Here is a 26,316-nt window from a genome sequence, read left to right on the forward strand (position 1 = left end):
CATAGTGAATATGAATTTCTTCTCATTCCCACTCATTTGAGAAAGTGTTGGCTTCGTTGCCAGCTCTTTTGATGTTGAAATTGCTACAATAGAATTGTTTCTTTGTAAATAGATGTGCTGATGCTTCAATAGCTGTGATTTGTTTCAGCTCCTTCAGCTGTAATATTTTATCAAAGCTCTCTGCAGAGCCAGACAATTGTGATTGTTTGATAGATTTATTATGGCCATCACATCACTATTAACTAGAGATTCAGAGTGAAAATCTCTCCCATATCCACTCTGAATCAAGTTCATCTACATTGTTACGAATTGTCCTTTCACCTGTTTCAAGTATGATCTCCCCGCCCTCTTTTCATCCATTTTATTTATATATAAAATTCAATTGAATGAAGGACCATAATCTTATATCCACTTATCAGGAAGTCAGTGTCATTTCAGTAAGATGACTCTTAAGTTGACATGTATATATATATATTAGGGCTGAACCTGGTTAGAAATTCAGAAATACCAAGGTTATAAACTGTTCTGTCTGGGTCCCCCCCAGAAGCCAACACCAACCAAAAAGAGTAGCCAGACATACTGGTAAAAAGCAAAGGCAGTTTATATAATTCCAAGCAAACACAGGTAACAAAAACTGTTCTTACAGACAGGGACATTCTGAAGCTTCACAGAGGTTTCACGAAGGCCAGGCAATAAAACAGGATTCTTGCTGGCAAAAACAACGCTGGAGATAATAAAACCCACGCCTCCCCCAAGTCTTCCAGACTTCTAGGCCACAAGCCAAGATCAGAGACCCCAAGAATCGAAGCAAGGTCACAGGACTCCCAATTGATAACTCTCCACAAGACTGTAAGGGTGGGCCTGCCTTTTCAATCCTGCTGAGGAGAACCACACCCAAACCCAGCTGTTGCCAATTCAGGGATGTAAATACCTTTCTAATTGGTCCCTTCTTTGAGCTGCACGTCGCTGCCTCATGTCTATTATAGCCTGTGCGTCTTCATCCAATGAATCCAGGCTACTAGCTGGGGAGAGCCCCCCCCCCAGGGGTCTCAGGCTGCTCTCCCTCCTCCTCTTCCTGACGTTCCTCTCCCCCATCTGCCTGGTCCTCCCCCTCCTGGTCACTGTCCTCCTCCTCTGGGCATGGATCCGGCAGAGATCCAGCCGGTCCCTGAGGAGCCTCAGGCTGAATCACAACATAAACTAGACTGGAAATCAAATGCATCCCAGAAACCTGTACCGCTTTCCCCAAAATAAGACTTCCCCTGATAATAAGCCCAATCAAGCTTTTGCGTGCATGGCAATAAGGCCAAGGGCTTATTTCAGGGTTCAAAAAAATATAAGACAGGGTCTTATTTTGGGGTGAAACACATTAGTAGCAAATCATTTCCAGGAAAATGATTTTCTGGATTTCTAATAAGGTTCATCCCTCATGTTTTAAATTCAGCCAAGATCCACTAGACCAGGGATCCCCAAACTTTTTACACAGGGGGCCAGTTCACTGTCCTTCAGACTGTTGGAGGACCGGCCTATAAAAAAACCCTATGAACAAATCCCTATGCACACTGCACTTACCTTATTTTAAAGTAAAAAACAAAAAGGGAATGTACTATTTAGAGGGGGGGAAGAAGTCTGAAATTCATATATGTTTATGTTTTGTTTTTAATTTTCTTTCATTAACATCTGGTTGTAGGTTTTCTTGGCTTATAGAAAGAAGGAAGCACTTTGGCATAATGGTTAATAAGTTAGAAATACAGTATAATTGGTGTACCTTTTAAAGGAACGTTAAGGAGGGAATTTAATTAAAAGAAAATGAATGTAACTGGATGACAAAATTAGAAAAAAAAACATTTGCAACTTTTTTGATGATTGATATTAGTTACTAACAAAATACTGCATTTTATTCATAGAAAATTAGATGGAACACTGTTGTGTCACTCACCTGCGGGCCGGATAAATGGCCTCAGCGGGCCTCATGTGGCCCACGGGCCGTAGTTTGGTGACCGCTGCACTAGACATAGAGACCGCTGCACTAGACATAGATATTTAATATAAATAAATTTGTGAGTCTGTACAGACATATGCACAGCGCGTGAAAAGAATGCCTGATTCTCCACTGCATCTGGAAGGAGAGTCCAACATGGGTAATTCACCAATCTTATTGGTAGAGACTGAGTTAATTTAAATATTTAAATATGAGGTAGTCACCGCCCCTTAGCAGCCCCCAATACCTCAGTTTTAAAAACTCAGTCTTAGTGTAGAGACTGTTGAGTTGGCTTCTCTGATGAAGCATTAATAATAATAGTAATAATAGTAATAATAATAATAGTAATAATACTAATAATGATAGTAATAATAAATTATTAATTTTTCTGGTTTTTTTCCCCTTTCTTTTTGCAGGTGCTGTGAATCAGGAAAGGGATTTCAAGGGGTCTCTGCCCTCCGCGGGCAGAATCTCCCCCACCGTGAATCTCCTCGAGCTTCCCTTCCCTCAGTGGGTACTATGCTCAGCGAGGAGCAACTCAGCCTTGGGTCCCCGGCCTCAGTGGCCATACCCGGCTGCCAGCTGAAGGTGAGGGGGTCAGCCCCCCTCACTGGGAAGCTTGGACGGCGAGAATTTCGCCGGGAACGAAGGCGCTTGGGTTTGGCGCCCAGCCAGCGCCTCTCAGCTGTTCGGCGGCTAATTTGACAGCCGCCGCCGCAAGCCGCTCGCTGAGCCGGAAAAGCCGCGCGGATCGGCTATTTGAAACGGCTGTCAGATTCGAGCGTGGGGGGGGGCAGGGCCCTTACCGGCGAGCCTCCCAGAGACCTGTCAGCGGCAGAAAAAGCGGGAACGCCATTTTTGAAGGCAAGGAATCCCGCGCCCGCCATGATTGGGCGGGTAATGTTGCTCTCCGCCCAATCACTGGGCGCGACCAACTGTCACTGGGCAGCATTATGCTCTAAATTGCCTAGACGCCATTTTTCGCTGATATTTGGCCATTGACAGTCGTGTCTGTCAAGTGTCTCTTGAGCTTGCTGTTTAAAAACAACTGTGAACTGTGAGTATGGAGGAAAAGACCCTTGAGAAGTCATCTTCCCCCAGTGTATTGCCTCAGGATAAAGGCAAGGGGAAGTCCAAGGACAAATCTAAGGCCCAAGCATCTTCATCAATGAAGGAGGCAGAGAGGCGCATTAAAGCGTTGGAGCAGAGACTGGAGGCAGCCCTCTTAAATCCTAGAACCACCTCTCCCTTATTGCAGGCCAGGGATCCACCAGCCCAATGTAATTTGAGACCATCAGAGACATTATCAGAGAGGGAATGGTCTCCAGAGAGGCAGCACTTCATGCCTCAAGTGGTTCCTCCTGCTGGGCCTCAGCAACAGAGACCAGGGTCTGCCAGCCACTCATTACGGAGTGCCCCATCTGCCACCTTTACACCCACTGCGGCTGGGTTGCGTGTGGCACCTGATACCTGGCAGCAGATGTCCCCTGCCTTGCAAGGCCTCATCTCTGATGTATACTCACAAGGGATGGCTGTGGGGGTGCAACAAACTGCCCAACACCCCCGCTCTGCACAGCCCAAGAACCTGTGGGCTGCACCGCCCCCCTCGGGTATGGGGTCCTGGATGGAGGAGCCGTCTCCCCTGGAGGACATGGAAAAAGAATACGATTTTTCAGATGATGAATCAGCTCCAGATCCTCCTGTGCAAGCTGGACTTTTTAAGGCTCCCCTTTTTAAAATTCTGCTACACAAAGCTAAGCAGGTGGCAGATTTACCAGGTCCAACCAAGGCCTCCGAGGCCTCAGAGGACCCTAAGCCTTCAGCAGTGCTATTCAAGGAGCCCCAACCTGAGACTGAACATGTGCCATCCTCCGATATATTTAGGCAAAGCATCAAACGCCCATGGCAACAGCCTGCAGCAGCTCAAGGTCCTTCAGTCATCGAAAGGAAATTTTATACCTTGGATGATGACATGGAAAAGCTGCTAGAATTTCCGCCCATCGATCAGCCAGTAATGACCTTGATCTCTAAGGCCTTAGTACCATCTGAGACTGGTGACAGCTTGAAGCCGGAGGATAGAAAGGCGGAAATTTTATTGAGGAAATCCCATCATATGGCTAGCTGGGCGTTTCGGGCAGCGACCGCGGCTTCATTTTTCAATAGGGCCTCCATAATGTGGTTACAGGAGGTACAGGCCCGCCTAGGTCCGGAAGAAGGTCGCTTACGTCAGGACCTCAGTAAATTATTGGCAGCTGCGGAGTTTTCTGCGGATGCAACTCTCCATGCCGCAAAGTTTTCGGCTAGAGGGATGGCGGCGTCACTTGCATCCAGACGCCTCCTGTGGCTGAGGAGTTGGCCAGCGGACCTGAAGTCCAAGTGGAACCTGGCATCATCTCCATACCAAGGGGAGAAGCTCTTTGGAGAAGCCTTGGACCCTGTCCTCATCGAGGATAAGGACAAACGTAAGACCCTCCCTAGAGCATACCGGCGCCAGGAGCGTAGACCCAATCCTTACGCTCGCCGTCAGCCCTTTCGTTGGGATTCCTCTTCCTCGGCGAGTCAAGGTAATAGGTCATACACCCAAAATCAGTATGGCCAGCCCACCTTTAGAGGGGACCGAGCGGCCTTTCAGGATAGGCCCAGAGGATACCAGCAGTCTCGGCGTCCTTTTAGAGGGAACCAACGTGGCTTCAGGCGCACAAAATGACTTGGCTCCATTACAGCCCATAGGAGGCAAACTTCAACGCTTCAGTGCCTCCTGGAGAATTACCTCCACCGACAAGTGGGCAAGGGCCACAATATCAAGAGGACTGCGCCTGGAATTCTTGCAGTCCCCGCCAAACCGGTTTGTCACCTGTCCACTAACGCGAGACCCACTCAAAAGACGTCATCTTCAACTGGAGATAACACACCTTCTCAACATACAAGCAATAGAGAAGGTGCCCGAACATGCCAAGGGCACGGGATTTTATTCCGTTGTGTTCCTAGTGCCGAAGTCTTCGGGGGGGTTCAGGATGATATTAAACCTAAAGCTCCTGAATACCTTCATTCGGTATCGCAGATTTCGCATGCACTCCCTGCAGTCAATTTTGGCCTCTGTTCGGCACAACGATTTTCTCACATCTATCGACCTCAAAGAGGCTTACCTGCATGTTCCGGTTTGGCCAGCTCATCGTCGGTATCTCAGGTTTTGTCTCAACGGGGTCCACTACCAGTACCGTGCCATGCCGTTCGGCCTATCTTCGGCTCCCCGTACATTTACGAAGCTGATGGACATTCTGACAGCACATCTAAGGGCCCAGTCCATAAGAGTTATGGCATACTTGGACGACATAATCGTTATGTCCAAGTCTATGGTCCAAGCGCAACACCATCTGGCGCTCACACGGGAAACTCTGGAGAGGCACGGCTACACGGTCAACGTGGAGAAGAGCCATCTTCATCCCACCACATCAATCCAACACCTCGGCTCCATCATAGACACCGCAGAGGACACGGTCTCGCTAACACCAGAGAGGGTCCTCAATATACGGAGATTGGTAACCAGCCTTCGTCGACAAAGGCAAATACCGTTGGCGACATTGTCCAAGGTACTAGGGACTATGGTCTCAGCCATAGGGATTGTGCCTTGGGCTCGCCATCATATGAGGGGCCTCCAATGGTTTCTCCTCCCGGCCCAGAGGGACAAGATGAGTCACGCCCACCGAAAGGTGCGACTCCCAGCTTCGGTCAATCAGTCGCTGGCATGGTGGTTGTCCCCAGCCTTGATCCAGGGTTCTCCTCTTCGCAGCCACGAGCGTGTGATCATCACAACAGACGCGAGCTTGTCGGGCTGGGGCGCTCATATGGGGCCTCATATAGCTCAGGGCCTGTGGTGTCAGGAGGACTTAACCCAGGTCAATATCAACGTTCTCGAACTCAGAGCGGTTTTCTTAGCCCTTCAGGCCTTCGCTCCCTGGGTTCAAGACAGGCATGTCCTGGTTCTGACGGACAACGTGGCCACAAAAGCCCACCTGAACCATCAAGGAGGTACCAGATCTCATCGCCTCATGACTCAAGCCACGGACCTCTTCGATTGGGCCGAATCTCATCTGGCCTCTCTGACGGCGGAGCATATTGCCGGGACCAGCAATGTGCAGGCGGACTGGCTGAGCAGGTCCACTCTGGATCCTTCGGAGTGGCAGCTGGACCCTGCACTCTTCAAGCAGATAGTGCTACGATTTGGTCTTCCATTGGTGGACCTCTTCGCAACCCCAGCAAACACCCAATTGCAGAGGTTTTTCTCCCGGTTTCCGACTCCAGGGGCGGAGGGGGTCAACGCCCTATGGTCACCATGGCCCCAGGGGTTACTGTATGCCTTTCCCCCCACGTGTCTTATTCAAAGGATATTAGACAAGACAATTCGGGAGGGGGTGGAAATGATCTTGGTGGCTCCCTATTGGCCGAGACGGCCTTGGTTTGCAGACCTAGTAGCCCTGTCGGTGTCTTCCCCGTGGAGGATTCCAGATTCCGAGGTAGTGTTGGTTCAGGGGTCAGTTTGCCATCCGGACCCTCAGTGGTTCAAACTGACCGCCTGGCACTTGAAAGGGCGGGTCTGAGACAGCAAGCCTTACCAGACGAGGTTATATCCACCATACAGGCAGCACGTCGCCCATCTACGGTAAGACTCTACCAGTCCACTTGGGCGGCCTTCTGTAAGTTTGTTCGGATCACCAGCTTAACCCGGGGGAGGCTTCGGTTGTGTCAATCTTACGATTCCTACAGTCAGGGGTGGAGAAAGGGTTAGCCCCAAATACCTTGAAAAGGCATTTAGCGGCTCTGGCAACCATCATCCGGGTACCCCACGCTCGCTCCCTGGCACAGGATCCTTGGATTAGGGATTTTATTAAGGGCGCGATTAACACTCATGCGCCTCCAGTGCATAGGTTCCCGACGTGGGACCTTTCCCTAGTACTCAAGGCGTTGACAGCCCCTCCTTTCGAGCCAATGAGGACGATTCCAGTACGATTGCTCTCCTTAAAGACTGCCTTTTTAGTGGCAATTACGTCGGCACGCAGAGTGTCGGAGCTGTCGGCCCTGTCTACGCGTGCAGATTTATGTATATTCCACCCTGATCGGGTAGTTTTAAGGTTGGACCCTACATTTATCCCCAAAATTAACTCTGGGTTTCATAGGGCTCAAGAGTTAGTCTTGCCAGACTTTTGCACACATGGACAGCACCCTCTCGAGCTGAGATGGCACAAGGTAGATGTTCGGAGGGCCTTGAAAATCTACATCAGACGGACTGGACATTTCAGGAAATCTGAGCGGCTGTTTGTGTCCTTTGGTCAGCGATCAATGGGTCTGGCAGTGTCAGCTAAATCCATCAGTCGCTGGCTGAAAGACTGTATTGAGGAGGCTTACAAAGCCCGGTCTCAGGTACCACCAACCGGGGTAACAGCGCATTCCACTAGAAGTGCAGCCACTTCAGTGGCTTGGAGGACTCAGGCGTCCATTGAGGACATTTGCAGGGCGGCTACGTGGGCGTCTCCTAATACCTTCATACGCCATTACAAACTGGACTCAGTAGCTTCGGCGGAAGCTTCGTTTGGGAGACGGGTTTTGCAGCAAGTGTGTTCAACTCCTGCGACCGTAGCTCAGCCTTTTCCCTCCCATGGGTAGTAATCTTTGGCATATCCCATGTTGGACTCTCCTTCCAGATGCAGTGGAGAAGAACCGTTGTACATACCTGAACGGTCTTCTCGATGCACTGGAAGGAGAGTCCAAACCCACCCGGCATGGTTGTTTCGCCAAGTCGCTGGAGTTTGGGATTCAATTTACACTGTTATGAGGTTATATGGTTGTTGTTCAATAAACAGGTTATCCTTAAACTGGCTTCGTTTTTAAAACTGAGGTATTGGGGGCTGCTAAGGGGCGGTGACTACCTCATATTTAAATATTTAAATTAACTCAGTCTCTACCAATAAGATTGGTGAATTACCCATGTTGGACTCTCCTTCCAGTGCATCGAGAAGACCGTTCAGGTATGTACAACGGTTCTTCTCTGCTGAGAGATAACCACACTATTGTCTGTTTTTCATTATAATAAATGTATGCAGCTGTTGGCATAATGGTTTGCTTGAAAATTGATTTGTTTTCTTTTGCTATGATCTTTAATTGTTTGAATAAGGCAATTGTCTAATTCTGAGAAAACTCCAGAAGTTGATAAACCCAGTGGTTTCTAGCAGATTCAATGCCATTTATTTGAAGAACATGATCAGTGCCCAAACTGTTCTGATAACATGGTTCCTCATAGAAATTTTTATATAAAAGAGAACAATGTGGATTTTTTTTCATTCCATGCAAAAATAGCATAACATATTAAACAAACAAATAAAGCTAGTATTTATTTTATTTATTTATTTTAGTTTCTAAACCTTTGTTTTTATGATCTTTTCAGTTGTCTTTATCCGGACAGGCTAAGAAAATCAAAGTTAAGGATATAATTTGTGTTGTAGTTTCTGGATAACCATCTGGCTCAATAGTAGTAACTGTGAGAGCGATCTTGGTGTTTTAGTGGACATCACTTAAATATGAGCTAGCAGTGTACGGCAGCTGCCAAAAATGCCAATACAGTTCTAGCCTGCATAAACAGAGGGATAAGATCAAGATCACCTGAAGTGTTAATACCACTTTAGAATACCTTGGTAAGACCACACTTGGGATACTGCATCCAGTTTTGGTCACCACATTGTAAAAAAGATGTTGAGATTCTAGAAACAGTGCAGAGAAGAGCAATAAAAATAATTAGGGGACTGGAAGCTTAAACATAAAAAACAGTTGCTAGAATTATGTATCTAGTTTCATGAAAAGAAGGACCAGTGGCATGATAGCAGTGTTCCAATATCTCAGGGGTTGCCACAAGGCAGGACAAAAAGCAATGGGTAGAAACAATCAACTAAAGAGAAATTTCCTGAGAGTTAGAACAATTATTCAGTGGAACAATTTATCTCCAGAAATTGTAAATGCTCCATCACTGGAAGTTTTAAAGAAGAGATTGGACAACCATTTGTCTGAAATGGTATAGGGCAGTGATGGTGAACCTTTTATTCATTGGGTGCCAAAAGAGCGTGCATGCACATTATCGGGCATGCACGAGTGCCCACACCCATAATTCAATGCATGGGGAGGGAAAAACAGTTCTCCCCACCTCCTGTAAGCCCTATGGAGCCCGGAAACGGCCTGTTTCCCAATTTCTGGTGGGCCCTGTAGGCTTGTGTTTCGCCCTCCCCAGGCTCCAAAGTCTTCCCTGGAGCCAGGGGAGGGTAAAAATGCTCTTCCCCCACCCCCTGGAGGCTCTCTGGAAGCCAAAAACACCCTCCCAGAGCTTCTGTGTGAGCCAAAAATCATCTAGCTGGCACACACATGCATGTTGGAGCTGAGCTAGGGCAACAGCTCCATGCCAGCAGATATGGCTCCGCGTGCCATCTGTGGCACCCATGCATTAGGTTCGCCATCACTGGAATAGGGTCTCTTGCCTGAGCAGGGGGTGGACTAAAAGACCTCCAAGGTCCCTTTCAACTCTGTTATTCTGTCATCATTTAATAAGCTAATTGTTTTATGTTAGAACTAGAATATATTTCCTCATTGGGGTGACATATAAGCAGTTTAGTGTCTGAATTTAAGAGAAGTATGCGGGGGGGGGGAGAAGCAAAGAGTTTGAACGTATCTGGACCTGGTGCAAATTGTGTTGGAAGCTAAGGAGATACATCTTTTTATATTAAGATCCATATTGTTGCTTTGAAAATCCATTTCTTCTGTATTTTGATGTTGGTTTTATTAGGCTATGCTTATATCTTGGCAATTCAAACCATGTATTTCTCAGGCACTTTCATCAGAGGAAACCGAATTCCTTATATCTCTATCTTTCATAGTAGTCAGACAAATGAGGAACAAATGAGTTAGATACTTGTTTCTGTTCTAAATAAGAAGAAAATTTTAAATTGACAGAGATTAATAGCATGTGATAGATGCATATATGAAAAGAGAGATTTAGTTGACATACTGCATGAGCTGATTCCATTATTATTAGAATTTTATGAAATACAGTGTGCAGGTATGACAGAAAGAAAGCTATTAATCAGATGGCTCTCTGACACCCAAGTGCTTAATCAAACCCCAGTGAAATCAAATGGATTATATTCCAATAGGTATTTTTAGATCATATTCTGCTTGACAGCTCTGCAGTTTGAAATGCTAAAATCCATTGAGTATATGCTGAAGTTATATGTCATATTCTAGACAAATATATTACATTTTGCAACAAATCAATTTGTCAGTAAGTAGTCCAGCAAATCAGAGGCAAAGGATTTGGGTTTTAGCTTACAATACCTCTCATCCTTTATATTTAAAAAACATAATTTTGAATATTTTTTAAAAAATAGATTTAAAAAAAATCTAATCCAGTGTTTATTAAATGATGAGCATAAAAGGTGGAGATTTTGTAAATTGCTAGTATGTATGTATGTATGTATGTATGTATGTATGTATGTATGTATGTATGTATGCATGCATGCATGCATGCATGCATATACTAGATAGGGGAAGGCTACAATAGGCCCTATTTCCTAAGTTTACATATGTCTCCTGACTGCTTATGAACGTATTCATAGTATTGTTTACCATGCAATTGAGCAACTGTTTCTTTAATTTACAGGCGATGCATGCGACTCTAATCCTTGTGAAAATGGAGGCATCTGTGTGTCTGGTTTGGATGGCTTCTATACTTGCGAATGTCCTGATGGCATCACAGATTCCAATTGTTCTAGTGTTATGGAGGTTGGTAAGTGCAAATAAACAAAACAGCAAAAACATTAATATGCATTGTTATTTTCTAAAATATGAAAGTGCAAGATTTCCTAATCCTCCTTGGGATAAAAGTCATGATCTTCACTCTAAATGATTTAATTTTCATCTTTGTTCACTAACTTAATATTTTCCTTCCATGGCTATCTTACTGGTTTGATAACAATATGCCTCATTTTAATAAATCTGATAACAATTTGAAATAATCAGGATATGGGTCTTATTAATATGACCTGAATAGGTGGCATGGAAGACTGTATGGTGAATCAACATGCCTTCATCACCAGACTACAAAAAGATTCATGCAGATTTTACAAGGAAGCTTAAAATATTGCTTTGAGAATGCTACCTTAAACCTTCTAGGTAGAAGTTAGTTTTATTGGCTTCACTTGGATGGCATAATGTGCAGAGGGGCCTTTAGTATATATATTAAAAAAAAAAATATTCATCCAAAGTGAATATTGTATGGTTGGGAGCAGTGTTCCCTCTAATTTTTTGGGTGGGTGGGTGGGTGGAAAAGTATACTGTCTGGGCGGCAGTCCCTTCGGGACTGGGCAGCACAGAAATAATAAATAAATAAATAAGTAAGTAAATAAATAAGTAAACAAACAAACAAACAAACAAATAAAAAACCCACCCTGTTTTGCCTCAGAGAATTTCAAAATAAAATACTGTAGTGTGTGTCTATAACAGTGAGTTCATAATAGGGCAACTCTATCAATATCAAAATGCCACTTAAATAGTTGAGCTAGTTTCAAACTAGATTTTGATTTTCTTTCTCTCTTCCTTACTCCCATTCTTTTTCTTTCTTTTTTCCTTCCTCTCTTTTTTCTATCTGTTTCTCTCTCTTCCTCTCTTCCTCTCTCTCTCCTTCCCTCTCACTCTTTCCCTCTTGGCTTCTGGGCAGGTTTGGAAAACTCTGAGTTGATGATGATTTTTAAGTGAGTGATTGCTCACTGCTCAGCTTAGAGGGAACTATGGTTGGGAGGCAAATTAAGTATTGCAAGTAGCCACAGAGAAATAGTACTGGAAAGAATTACGGTACAGTGATCCTTCATTTTTCGCAGGGGATGCGTTTGAAGGCCACCCGCGAAAAAGGAAAAACCACAAAGTAAAGATGCTATATTTACAACACAAATATAACATTAAAAAAGTAAAAAGCACGGCACCCCCCCACACCGATGCCGCTCGCCCCTCCGCTGCCTGTCCTTCACCCAGCACTCCTTTTTAACCTGTGCCTTAAACCAGGAAAGAACGGGTGGTGACGTGTGGGTGTGAGGGAAAGGCTTTGGGCACTCCATCCAGTTCTGTCCTTGCAGTTCCTGCGCTGGGCTCTCCTCTTCCAGAGCCATCACAGATCTTCCACCAGCACCGTGTAAACGACATTGCCGGATTCAGGCAGCGGGGTGGAGGAAGAGGAGGAGGAGGTGGTGGTGGAGGTGAGGTGGTTGCAAGCGGCCGCCCCCCCATGGCACAATGTGGAAGTGACGCATTTGAAAAGCTGCGGCTTGGGCGCGGGAGAAGGGCGGCTCGGGATTCTTCTCTCTCTAAAATTGCTTCTCCTCTGGATAATTGTACAAAAGACATTGTACAAGAAAAGAAAAGTCGTGGCTTGGCTTCCATGCTCACCCCCAGGGGAGGGACAGATCAGGAAAACCCATGGTGTTAAAAAAAACCCCACGGAGTATTTTTTTTAATTAATATTTCTTGAAAACCTGTGATATAGCCTTTCTGCAAAAGTCAGACCCGCGAAAGTCAAGGGACCACTCTACTGCTTCAAAGTTAAATTACAACTGACCAAAGAACTTCCTGGATGCTTGTTTTCTTGCAGTGAATTTTAGATCCATTTTTCCAGTTAATAGGGGGCAGGGAATGAGAAAGCCTTGCTATCTGCCAGTTCTATAAAATCAGCCTGGCACTGCTGAATGAACCTTTCTATCTCATGAATCGTTTGCAGAAAATAAGGCGCTAAAAGAAACAATGACAACTTTTCCATTATGTTCTTAGTAGCAAGAGTTGCACATTATGAATATAATTAAGTCATGCCTATATATTTTTTGTATGTAGCTTGTGTGGATGGCCCAAAATTTTTGCATAGTCATACTTGTACCTATGGTACAGTATGTAATCTTAGATCAATGGAGTTTACCCTGAAAGTTTTCTGTTAGCACAACTCTTTTCTATTAAAGCTGTTGGTTGTTGTTATCTGGCTATTAAGACTTTTCAGAAGAGGCTCAACAGCCTTCAGAAGAGACTCAACAGAGGCTCAAGATTGATATAATTGGTTTTCTGATTGAAATTTCTGACAAAATTACCATGACTTATACCCTATAACTTTTCAAATTCTATTTGCTTAATGTTTAGCAAATTGTTATACTTATCTTATGCTTGTTAATGGCAATAAGGATTTGGTTAATTTAAATTTGGTGTTCCTACGCATAACAGAAGGAATCTCTGTATTTTTTTTCCTATGCCAAATTTGATGGTTCTATGATTCTATCTCACTATAAATCTAATTCTTTTTTAAAGTAATAATGTTTTTTATGCCACATTATTGGAGTTAAGATTAGGGTTAGGATTTTTCCCAATTTTACACTATTGGAAAAAGAAGCATATGAAGCTGTGATGTCCAAAACTATTCCAGATTTGTCCTGGGCTATCTGTCTCAATTTATGTTATTAGAATATGGACCCCTTATTTATAGTCATTTCATACTCATTTTCCTGGTGCGTAGCTCCCAGTGATTGATTGATTGATTGATTGATTGATATATATATATCACATGTTTTTTTGCTGAATTTGAAAATTAAGGGAGACTAGGATAGATCTATTTCGGCCTTATTTTGGCCTCATCAGCTAGCCATACCCACTGGGACTTGAATCTGCAACCTTTGCCTTGTAAGGCAGAGAATTATCCTCTAGGCCAGTGATTTTCAACCTTTTTTGAGCCACGGCACATTTTTTACATTTACAAAACCATGGGGCACATTGAGTGGGGGGGGGGGGCAGCTAAAAAAAGTTTGGACAAAAAAATTATCTCTCTTCCTTTCGCTCTATTTCTCCCTCTTTCTCTCCCTCTTTTTTTCTCTCTCTCCATCCCTCTTTCTTTCTCTCTTCCTTCTTTCCTCTTTTCTGCTCTTTTTCTCCCTCCCTCCCTCTATGTCTTTTTCTCTCCCACCTTCCCTCTCTCTTTCTTTCTTTCTTTCTTTCTTTCTTTCTTTCTTTCTTTCTTTCTTTCTTTCTCTCGCTTGCTTGCTTTCTCTCTTGCTTGCTTTCTCTCTTGTTCTCTTTCTCTCTTGCTTGCTTTCTCTTTCTCTCTCTCTCTCTTTCTCTCTCTCTCTTGTTTTCTTTCTCTGAGCTTCGCGGCACACCTGACCATATCTCGCGGCACACTAGTGTGCCACGGCACACTGGTTGAAAAACACAGCTCTAGGCTACAATATCCAATCCCTTCAGCTCTGCGCCAGGGAAGGGTTACATATTTTTGTGTCGAATCACCCTGGTGTATTGAAGGAATATACATATATGCCACCCAATCCTGAAGGACTCAGGGCGGCTCACAACAAGGGCCCACAGGGTTGGCCTTTTCTGTGTCTCGCTGGCTAGACATCTCAGTTGGCGAGGCTGCTGGGGAGGGCCTTTTCTGTAGCGGCACTGGTTCTCTGGAACTGACTACCCCCTGAGGCCTGTACTGCCCCCAACCCTGCTGGCTCTGCCGGCAGACTGGGGGCCATTGATCAATACGGTAACATCTTGATCTGGCCACTAAATGATAAGATTGGTTTTTTAATGGCTTTTTAGATTGCCTTTTTATTGTTTTTATGTGTTGCATGTTGCCCAGAATCCGGAAGGAATTGGGTAGCCTATAAATATGATAAATAAATAATAAATAAATAATAAATTTTGTAGGCATGTTTTTACATAAACCTTTTTTGAAAGCAAGTTTCAAGTGCCTTTCATTTCAGGCTTCTCTCTCAACTGCAGTTGCGGTTTGAACCTTACATGTTTGGTTTATTTTTTAATCACAAATACCACCATAAATTCCTTAACAGTTTCGAATTTGTTATCATCTGGTATAAATTTGAGGAAGATTGCAATTTTGCATCAAATTTCTCTAAATATTCAGATAAAAGGCATTTCTTTCTCCATGACCATACTACCCTTTCCGAAATACAGAAAAAAGACCAATTTGTGTGTTCCTGTGCTGGATCAGATTCTGTAATTTCAATATAAGCACAAGAACAGTGAAGTCAATGTCAAACAGTGAACACTATCTCCATGGGCATGAGCACATAAACAAATAAAGCACTTGCGTTATAATTCTAGACCTGAGAATCGGATAAGTATCAACAATTATTAAAATGGGATCTTGATCACAAAGTTATCAGAGTTAACAAAACTGGGGCAACTGTGTTTTTTGGAAGAGGGGAAGTAGTCTGATTAGGCATTGCTCCTGTTCCCATTTTATTTTGGAGTTTGATTATCTATCATCTATCTATCTATCTATCTATCTATCTATCTATCTATCTATCTATCTATCTATCTATCTATCTATCTTATATTTAACATAAGCACTCTAACTAGAAAAGCATTTGGCTGAACAAGTTTGGCTTTGCAGATAAAGAAGCAGATATAATCAGGACCATTTGAGTCCTTCAAAAATGGCTAAATAGATTGCAATTTAACATGAGAGCCCCAAATGCTTTCAAAACAAGGCATTTAATTTTAGCTCCTATTTTTTTCTGGCACAAAAAAAAAGGAATAAGTATCAGCAGCTGCAGTGACTCATTGACACACAACTGAAAAGTATGGGATCTGTCTTACTTTAACCAGTGACATTTTTGTCTAATATAAATTAATAATATGAGTAAATATGAATGACTTGAAAAATGATTGTGGGTAATTTTCAGATAAATTTGTAGTTGGCACATTCAATTAATGCACATATTCAGACATGAACATGCACACACATATCACTTACTTCAGGCAGCAATGATATAGAACTTGATAGTTATTACACATCAAACACATTTTTAAAAAGTTAGCCAGCAAAATAGAACAAGAGTCAGATGAAAACAGAAAAATAAACATAGAAACATAGAAGTCTGACGGCAGAAAAAGACCTCATGGTCTATTTAGTCTGCCCTTATACTCCGAGTCTTCGGAGAGGGGCGGCATACAAATCTAATAAATTGAATTGAATTAAATTGAATTGAATTCTGTATTTTATCTTAGGATGGATATATGTTTATCCCAGGCATGTTTAAATTCAGTTACTGTGGATTTACCAACCACGTCTGCTGGAAGTTTGTTCCAAGGATCTACTACTCTTTCAGTAAAATAATATTTCCTCACGTTGCTTTTGATCTTTCCTCCAACTAACTTCAGATTGTGTCCCCTTGTTCTTGTGTTCACTTTCCTATTAAAAACACTTCCCTCCTGGACCTTATTTAACCCTTTAACATATTTAAATGTTTCGATCATGTCCCCCCTTTTCCTTCTGTCCTCCAGACTATACAGATTGAGTTCATTAAGTCTTTCCTGATACGTTTTATGCTTAAGACCTTCCACCATTCTTGTAGCCCGTCTTTGGACCCGTTCAATTTTGTCAATATCTTTTTGTAGGTGAGGTCTCCAGAACTGAACACAGTTCATATAGGAACAGGCAAAAGTGTACAGTATCTAAATATCAAATCACAGAGATTTCCAGAGTCACTGAAATAAATGTTGTTGAGTAATTAGTAGGGACAGACCCCCCAAAACCTTGACTGTTTTTAACCGTCCCTATGTTTCTAGGCAGCTTTCATTAACTTTAGTGAATCTATAGTCCTAACGTCTACCATACCACTTATTACTAATCCTTATTACTGTCAAATACTTTTACTAACATACTGTATATATCTATGCCTGTATGAATATCTTATTCCCAAATAGTCAATTACAATTCTATTTATGTTGCCTAAGTTTACTCCAAAGTCTTCAAGCACCATTTAGCCACCTCCAAGTTGGTTTCCATTGCTTCAGTTGCTTTTGAAGCATTAGTTTAGCAGACTGTTTTGCAGTCTGCGCTGACCCTGAGGTGACAAAAAGAAGGTGATAGCTGGCTGTAACTTTTGAATCTGCTGGACTCTTCTCCTTTCACCTTGTCTGGTGCTGGTTTGCTGAAGTCAAAACCTTCTCCTCCTTTACCATTAGTTGCCTCTTGAGCTAATAGTTAAAGATGCCTCTTTTCTTCTCACCCGTATGACACAAATCTTCCTCCTAAACACCCACACTCTCATGCCAACTGTATTTTCCTTTTTATAATTGGGAACCAGGTGTGATGAAATGCTCCTCAGGCTGCCTTAAAGTCCCCTAGGAGAAAACAAAAGAGAAAGAAGAGCTCCTGCTAGCCACTGCGAGCCTTTTGTTCCACAAGGTAATTTGAAATTGACCTGAAAGGTCCTGACATTTAGAGACAATTTCCCCCAGAAAACCTCTTCTGGCTGGCTTCCTTGAGATTTATTTTAAAAGAGTTGGTTGAAGTTGTAAGAATAAAAGACTTTATTAAGCCAGGCTGCTTCCCCACACAGAGTGGGAAAGGTATGCCTGTATGACCTCTTCTCTCTTCTTCTCACATAGGTAGACATTCATTTCACTTCGCAGACTGAAGTCTATTGCCGCTCTTCAGGAATTAACATGGCATGAAAAGACTAAAGTATTAGGAAGCTTGGGAAGTAGGTTGGAGTTTCATTAAGCCTCTTGGAGCATAAGGTCTCCAGTTGTCAGGGCTAAATGTTAATACAATTTATATGATTGTTTAATGCTGGGAAGCCTCTGGCCTATTTACACAGGAGTGAAATATCCAGAGTCCAGCATAGTAAGAGGAGTCTCCGTCTCCTATTGTTCATTTTAATGTGCTGTGACCACACCAGCCTTTTGACCTCTTTGGACATATTTTCCTCCGTTGACTAGGCCAAAACCTGTCACTAAGATTTAATGCATTAACAGAAAAGCTTATTAGACTAAGCAGTCTAGAAGAATGCCGTATTGATATATTGCAGATCATGATGCAATTATCACCTCTGTCAAATATTTCCAGGCATACAAGTAGTGATCACAGAAAAAAGGGAATTTGATAAATTAATTAAAAACAACATAAATCAAGCCCAAACATCTTTTTCTCACTCCCTAAAACTTTTGTTGGCTGGAGAACACGTTTCACTTTTTATAGGGAATAAAAGTTGAAGTGGGTAGATGGTGATTCAAACTGGACAAAGCTAATTTCACATACAAGGATCTACCAGAGATTACCATTTGTTTCCATCACTTTGGCAGAGGAATTAAAGGTTATTTGTTTGTTTGTTTTTTAAAAAAAATTGTAGCTGTGTATGTGTTGCTCTTCTTTACAATGTCTGGTCACAAATACAAAAACTGCATTGGGAATTGCATTGTCAGTCCATGTACAGTGGTACCTCTATCTAAGAACGCCCCTACTTACGAACTTTTCTAGAAAATGTTTTTTGCCTCTTCTCAAGAACCATTTTCCACTTACAAATCCGAGCCTCTGAAACTGTAACCAGAAAAGGCAGGGAGAAGCCTCCGTGTGGCCTCTCTAGGAATCTCCTGGGAGGGAACGCGGCCGGAAAAGGTGGGGAGAGGCCTCTGTGAGGCCTCTCTAGGAATCTCCTGGGAGGAAACAGGTCCTCCACCCTCCCTGTGGTTTCCCCAATCACACCCATTATTTGATTTTAGATTGATTCCTATAGGAAAAATTGCTTCTTCTTACAAACTTTTTTACTTAAGAACCTGGTCACATAATGAATTAATTTCGTAAGTAGATGTACCACTGTAATTCCCTAAAATAAATGATTGGGTTGGCCAAGGATGAGCGGATATTTAGATATTTTGACTAAAATGCACAATAATTTTAGGGCAAAGGGCAAAAAAAATCTCTGCAGGCTTTTAAAAAATGTTTTATTAGTTTTTTTTAAATTTTTAAATATGCATCATATTAATACATGAACAGTGTGGCCCCTGGGTATTATTCTGATTATATGATTGTATCAAATTTTGATACAAACATCAATAATGACAATCATAATAATTATTATATTAAACAAAATTATATAATCCTAGTATTAAAATGCATGGAATTTTTTAAAGTAGTTATTCAATATTTCAAAATTCCACTTTAATGCCAATAATGTTATAAGCATACATCTTTCCCTCTCTAATCTTTTTCATCAAATCATTACTTATATTTTATTATATGAAAAGAAATAGATAGACAGAGAGACAGACAGACAGAGATAGATAGATAGAGATAGATATCTGCTAATATTCCCCCAATTCTTATTTCTACCTCTATTCTAACTTCTAATCAAATCATTATTACTAATCCTAATTTTAATACACATGTTTATGTAAGGCATAGCCTTTCATTATTTAGTTGTTCAAAGTTATAATAGGCCATTTAATTACCAGTCTTCCTATTATTTAAACAAACCTTATAATACGCATTTTCAACCTTCAGTCTTTCCATCTAACTATAGCTTCATATAAAGATGTGTATTTCTGTTCTGTCTGGGTCACTCCAGAAGCCAATACCAACCCAAAAAGAGAATCCAGACACACTGGTAAAAGGCAAAGGCAGTTTTATAAAATTCAAGAAAAACACAGGTAACAGAAAATGTCCTTACAAACAGGAAAATGCTGTATCTTCAGAGATCTCCACGAAGGCAAATGTCCATGCAGCAATACAGAATTCTTGCTGCCAAGCCAAGGCTGTAGATAGCAGACCTACACCTCCCACGGGTCTTCCAAAGCTGCTGGGTCACAAGCCAGGAACAGAGACGCCGAGAAACAAGACAGGATAACGCCACTCCAAACTGATAACACTCTACATGGCTTCAAGGGCTTGCCTGCCTTTTAAACCCTGCTGATGAGGACCACACCCAAACCCAGCTGTTTCTAATTCAATGGTGATAATATTTCTTTAACTGCTCCTTTCGTTGCTCTGACCGTCTCTGTCGCATGTCAATGACGGCTTGAGCCTCATCACCTAATGACTCCAAACTACTGGCTGGGGAAAGCCCCCCCCCCCCGGGGGGCTGTCATGCTGTTCTCCTTCATCCCATTCCTGATTTTCCTCTCCCCCGTCTGACTGTTCAGCCCCCTCCTCTTCGCTGTCATCCTCCTCTGGGCATGGTGCCAGCAGAGACACAGCTGGTCCCTGAGCAGCCTCAGGCTAAACCACAACAATTTCTATCCATCATCTCTTGTCTGTTTTAATACTTCAATTCTTATTCATTTTTTGGCTGGCTTCTCATGCTCCTTTCTTGTACCTTTATCTCTATCAGCATCTGTATCTTCACCATTCACTGAATATTTCTCCCATCTCTATGCTCCTATGCTGCCAGGTCTCCAGAATATTCACCAAAGCCCCTATCTTCTTTACCAAAGTATCTTCCAAGTTATCCAATTCCATTTCTATTTTTAACTCTCTTAAAGTGCATTCCCCTTGATTTATTTCATCAAGTCATTATTATCTTTATCATCTTCTTCCCATCTTCTTGCTTTGTTTTCTGGTTTGTGCTTTCTGTCTTTTCTTCCATTTTTTCTGCAGTTGCATCCCAAATATTCAGTCCCAGGGGCCCATCAAGTACAGGCAAGATCCCTGCTCCATAATATCTAACTCTTCCTCCTTGTAATTTTTGAAATAATTAGATTGCATCCGATTATAACTATTTACATTTTTTTTGCCAAAGAATGTAGAGATGAAAATTAATGTTTCGGTCATGGTTTTCACTGCTTTCTGATGAATTGCATTGGAATATAATAGATAATCTTGTAATGCATTTTTACTCATCAATTTTGATCCCAGGATTTTATCTAAGTAGAAACATAGAAACATAGAAGATTGACAGCCGAAAAAGACCTCATGGTCCATCTAGACTGCCCTTATACTATTTCCTGCATTTTATCTTAGGATGGATATATGTTTATCCCAAACCTGTTTAAATTCAGTTACTGTGGATTTAGCAACCACGTCTGCTGGAAGTTGGTTCCAAGAATCTACTACTCTTTCAGTAAAATAATATTTTCTCATATTACTTCTAATCTTTTCCCCAATTAACCTCAGATTGTGTCCCCTTGTTCTTGTGTTCACTTTCCTATTAAAACCACTTCCCTCCTGAACCTTATTTAACCCTTTAACAAATTTAAATGTTTCGATCATGTCCCCCCTTTCCCTTCTGTCCTCTAGACTATACAGATTGATTTCATTAAGTCTTTCCTGATAGCTTTTATGCTTAAGACCTTCCATCATTTTTGTAGCCCGCCTTTGAACCCGTTCAATTTTATCAATATCTTTTTGTAGGTGAGGTCTCCAAGAACTGAACACAGTTTTCCAAATGTGGTCTCACCATTGAGCGGGATCACAATCTCCCTCTTCCTGCTTGTTCCTCTAGCAATGCAGCCAAGCATTCTACTTGCTTTCCCTACTGCCTGACTACACTGTTCACCCATTTTGAGACTGTCAGAAATCACTACCCCTAAATCCTTCTCTTCTGAAGTTTTTGCTAGCACAGAACTGCCAATACAATACTCAGATTGAGGATTCCTTTTGCCCAAGTGCATTATTTTACATTTGGAAACATTAAACTGCAGTTTCCATTGCTTTGACCACTTATCTAGTAAAGCTAAATCATTTGCCATATTACAGACGCCTCCAGGAATATCAACCCTATTGCACACTTTAGAGTCATCGTCAAATAGGCAAACCTTCCCTACCAAACCTTCCCCTATGTCACTCACAAAGATATTAAAAACAACAATACCCAGAATAGAACCTTGTGGCACACTGCTTGTAACCAGGCTGTGCTCAGGATACTCGCCATTAACAACAACCCTCTGATATCTATGCTTCAGCCAGCTGCAAATCCACTGAACTATCCAGGGATTAAGTCCAATCTTCACTAACGAGCAGAAAGTTATTTCACTCACCAACTGAGTGAAACATCAGCAAAGCACCAACTTTTTATATTTATTTTCTTTTATTTTTTTTATCCTATCCTGTTCCAAAATGTTTCCTTAATTCACAGAAGTTACATTGGACAAAGTTATAAGAGCTGCAGTTGACCAGAAAGGTTGAACTTTTTCTTTTAAACTAGAGCAGTGATGGCAAACCTATGGCATGGGTGCCACAGGTGGCCCACGGAGCCATATCTGCTGGCACACAAGCGGTTGCCCTAGCTCAGATCCAATGTGCATGTGTGTGTCGGCCAGCTGATTTTTGATTTACACAGAGGCTCTGGGAGAGCGTTTTTTGTTTCCAGAGAGCTTCCTGGAGGATGGAGCAGGGCGCTTTTACCCTCCCCGGCTCCAGGGTAGCCTTTGGAGCTTGGGAAGGGTGAAACATCAGCTTTATGGGCTAACCAGAAATTTGGAAACAGGCCTTTTCTGGCCTCCAGAGGACCTCCAGGGGGTGGGGGAATATGTTTTCGCCCTCCCCAGTGTTCTGTCGAGCTCTCTGGTAGAATCCTCCCAAAAATGCACAGATACAATTTCAGACACACACGCGTTTGAAAATTCAGAACAATGTTCTTTATACCGAAAATGCAAATAAACAGAGCACTCTTTTTGTATAACAAAGAGCACTTGTCTCCAAACAAATTGGTAATTTGTACAAGTCCCTTATCAGTTCTGTGATACTTAGCTTGCAGCTGTGAGGCAATTCACAGTCCTTCTTCTTTCACAAAGCGAAACACACTTTGCTCTGCTTTAGTCTCAAAGCGGGGAAAAATCAGCACACAAAGATCAAAGTCAGCAAAGCAGTCATGAAACACAACGATCAGATAATCCTCCCCAATGGCCAAACCCACAGGCTGCTCTTTATAGCAGCCTCACTAATTACTACAGCCCCACCCAACCACAGGTGGCCTCATTTTCTTTGATAATAATCTCTCAGTTGTTGTTGCCTATGCATCGCTCTCCGCATGCGTGGCTGTATCATTAACTCTTCTTCTGAATCCAAGGAGGAGCTAGATAATTGATCTCCTTCTGAGCTGTCTGCCACACTCTTCTCCTCCCTGACACTCATGTCTTCTTGGTCAGAGGAGCCTTCATCAGCAGAAATCCACCGGGGGCAAAATAGGCCTGCAGCATGTGGATGTCTCCCTCACATCCACAGTCCTTGGGGCAGGAGCTGGGCCAGAGCTAACCACAACACCCAGGCATTGAATTATGGCTGTGGGCACTCATGCATGCACAATAGCATGCAAGCACGCTCTTTCGGCACCCGAAGAAAAAAGGTTTGCCATCACTGAACTAGAACAAACTGCTGGTAGATACATTGTAATTTTCTATTACTGAATCCTGTGGTTCAGCATTGAACTATCCATTATAAAAGTATGGGGATCCATAAATTAATTCATAAATATATATTCTGACACAGTACAATGTTCTCTTTCCCTCCCCTATTGGTATGCAAAATATAACCACAACTCCTTACCAACTCATAGTACTATTCTCACTAACTACAGGGAGCATGAAAATGGGATGTGATTATATAGTCAAGCTTGTTTTGCTTTTTAAAAAAAATCTATTTATTTATAGATTCTAATGATGTGTTAATGCTAGAAAAATATATCCATGGTGAATATGTGTATACCGCACATGCAAGTCACATTTTAATGAAAAGATGCCTAACCCTTTCAGGTTCAAAATAGACTAAAAAATGAAATAATGAATCTTCCTGATTAAAATGTCATAATCTCACAATTTTATGTCTGGAACTTAAATATATTTCATGTTTAGTTATCAGAAAATATTGATGTATTATTCTCTGGAAATACAAGTAATTATCAGATTCCTGAAATGTAGACGCTACAGTATATTACTATGTAATGTTCAACAAAATCAGTTAACTCAAATAATTTTCATAGGCATATATACAAGTTGCTTGACAAGTGTTCTTGAAATTAATATTATTATTGTAATTCATTTTTAGGGAAAGGCACTCACAATTATGAATTGGATTCTTAAGCAGCAGCCTTAACTTGACCAACTACTGTTCTGTCCAACATCTCCTGCAATTGAAATAAGCATCTTCTTTTTAAAAATCCATTTGCCTTTTGGGCACACCATGGCATAGTAACTTAGAATACTAAACTTCTGAAATTGTATTCTGGAATAGTTAGAATCTGACAGTGACAAAGAATACTGCTAGAGCAGGGACTGGCCTTCAGGATATCACTACCACTAACAACAAAAGATACACAATTAAGTTCCCAAGGGGTGCACATGAATGAGGAGTAGTAGGATCCAAAATGCTATAAGCAGGAGCATCTATGAGGCGGAGGTCATGATGAAGACCACAGCTTCCCATAGTCCTGACCTTCAGATGCCCCTGGTTGTAGGTGAGTTAACTGAAGTTATGGTAGCTTTTATCTCAGAAATCCCTGGAATTTGGTTACTCATTGTTATCAAAGAGAGGGCAATTCATGAAATGCCCATGGCATAGGGTGCAGATAGAGACATTGCTTCTTACTTAGCTTTACTAAAAAAGACTTCAAATGGGGCAGTACATCTACTACACCACACATATACACACTAGACCAAAGGTGTCAAATTCAAGGCCGGGAACTGTATCCCTCCACAGGATACTTAGATCTGGCCCCTGGGGCTGCCCTGGAAACAGCAAAGGACTGGTCTGTGGTGCTTCTGCAGGTGAAAACAGGCTCCTGAGTTTCTGAAAATGCCAATGAAAATGGAGCTTGGGAGGGCTGCACAAGCTCTGCTTTCACTGTCAGAGGCTTGCAGGAGGCCATGGCAACCTAAAACAGAGACTGGGAGCCTGTTTTTAGTGGCAGAGCCTTTGGGCCACCACAGAGTAACATTGAGTTGGTCACACCCACCCTGCCCTACCCCCCAAAGTCAAACACAACTCTGATGTGGCCCTCAATGAAATTGAGTTTGAAACCTCTGCACTAGACATACATGAAATATGTATATGGAAGATGTTAAGAAGAATTGAAGCAGGATTTCATTGAAAAGTGGGATATATATCAGTTGCAAATAATTTATATAATAACCTACTGTAAATTAACAGTTTTATTAAATATAAATCAGAACATATAAAGAATGATGGTATCGTTGGAATTGGACAATATAATTTTTGTATTAAATCACCACTGATATTTTGGAAGCAGTTGCTTGGAAATAATAATAAGTTAGATGAAAGGATGATAAATAGAAACAAACCTTAGGCTGATAAATGTCTCGGATAATATAATAGATTTATGGATGAATGTAATAGATAATTCAGCTTCAGATACCATCAGTAACGGATCTACTTTTCTGAAAAAATTCCACCTATTTCTTTTCAAATATCCCTTTTGGTAACAATATGATTGTTGTAGTTGTTTTAAAAAGTTTAGCAAAAGAATCAGATTGCTTCAATTTCAGTAAAGATTCCCTAGTCTAAAATGTTAGTAGAAGAAAATAATTTCTCAGTACAGTGATACTTTGTCTTACAAACTTAATTGATTCCGGGATGAGGTTCTTAAGGTGAAAAGTTTGTAAGACGAAACACTGTTTCCCATAGGAATCAATGGAAAAGCGATTAATGCGTGCAAGCCCAAAATTCACCCCTTTTGCCAGCCGAAGCACCCGTTTTTGTGCTGCTGGGATTCCCCTAAAGCTCCCCTCCATGGGAAACCCCACCTCCGGACTTCTGTGTTTTTACGATGCTGCAGGAGAATCCCAGCATCGCAAAAACGAGCGCTTCGCTGGCAACGGAAGTCCGGAGGGAGCATCAGTGAAATCGCAGCATCGGAAAAACACCGAAGTCCTCGAAACCCCACCTCTGGACCTCTGTGTTTTTGCGATGCTGCAATTTCATTGATGCTCCCCTCATTGGGAGGGGAAAAATGGGTGCTTCGCTGGCAACAGAAGTCTGGAGGCGGGATATCGCAATGGTGGCGGTGGGTTTGTAAGGTGAAAATAGTTTGTAAGAAGAGGCAAAAAAATCTTAAACCCCGGGTTTGTATCTCGAAAAGTTTGTATGACGAGGCGTTTGTAAGACGAGGCATCACTGTATAGGATATTTTGAGTGTTGAGAAAATTCACTTAAAAGATGATGTGCATTGGCATATGACAGCTAGGGATATCTCCAAGGAGATCCAGAATGCCTAGATAGTGGCCATGACTATGTGATCAAAGCCCTGCTTCTTTATTACACATATTAAAAGTGGGCAAATCATCTACTGTACAGCTGTAACAACTCTCTTGACTTTTGTGATTCCCCTGTTCACAGCAGAGTTCTTTAATTGCGTTTTCTTCTTGTCTAACAATAGGTCATGATCTTTTTCACACAATAAATTATCCACAGAAACTAATACTATCCTCTTTGTTCCCAACACTTTGCTTTAATGAAACTGCATTACAGTACATAGTGAACATTGAGGAAAAGTTTTGGAACACATTTTAAATAAATACATGTTAAATAA

General features: G+C 42.0%; 1 protein-coding gene across 1 annotated transcript in view; it reads left to right on the forward strand.

Moving 5' to 3' along the window:
• The window catches only part of EDIL3 (EGF like repeats and discoidin domains 3), a 322,466-nt gene that overhangs the window by 83,022 nt on the left and 213,128 nt on the right, over positions 1-26,316 (forward strand). The window contains exon 2 of the mRNA XM_070743064.1: positions 10,677-10,802. Coding sequence (XP_070599165.1) covers positions 10,677-10,802 — 126 coding nt within the window. The remainder of the gene's footprint in view (positions 1-10,676; positions 10,803-26,316) is intronic.

Source organism: Erythrolamprus reginae, chromosome 2, assembly GCF_031021105.1.
Source record: "Erythrolamprus reginae isolate rEryReg1 chromosome 2, rEryReg1.hap1, whole genome shotgun sequence".
Taxonomy (NCBI): domain Eukaryota; kingdom Metazoa; phylum Chordata; class Lepidosauria; order Squamata; family Dipsadidae; genus Erythrolamprus; species Erythrolamprus reginae.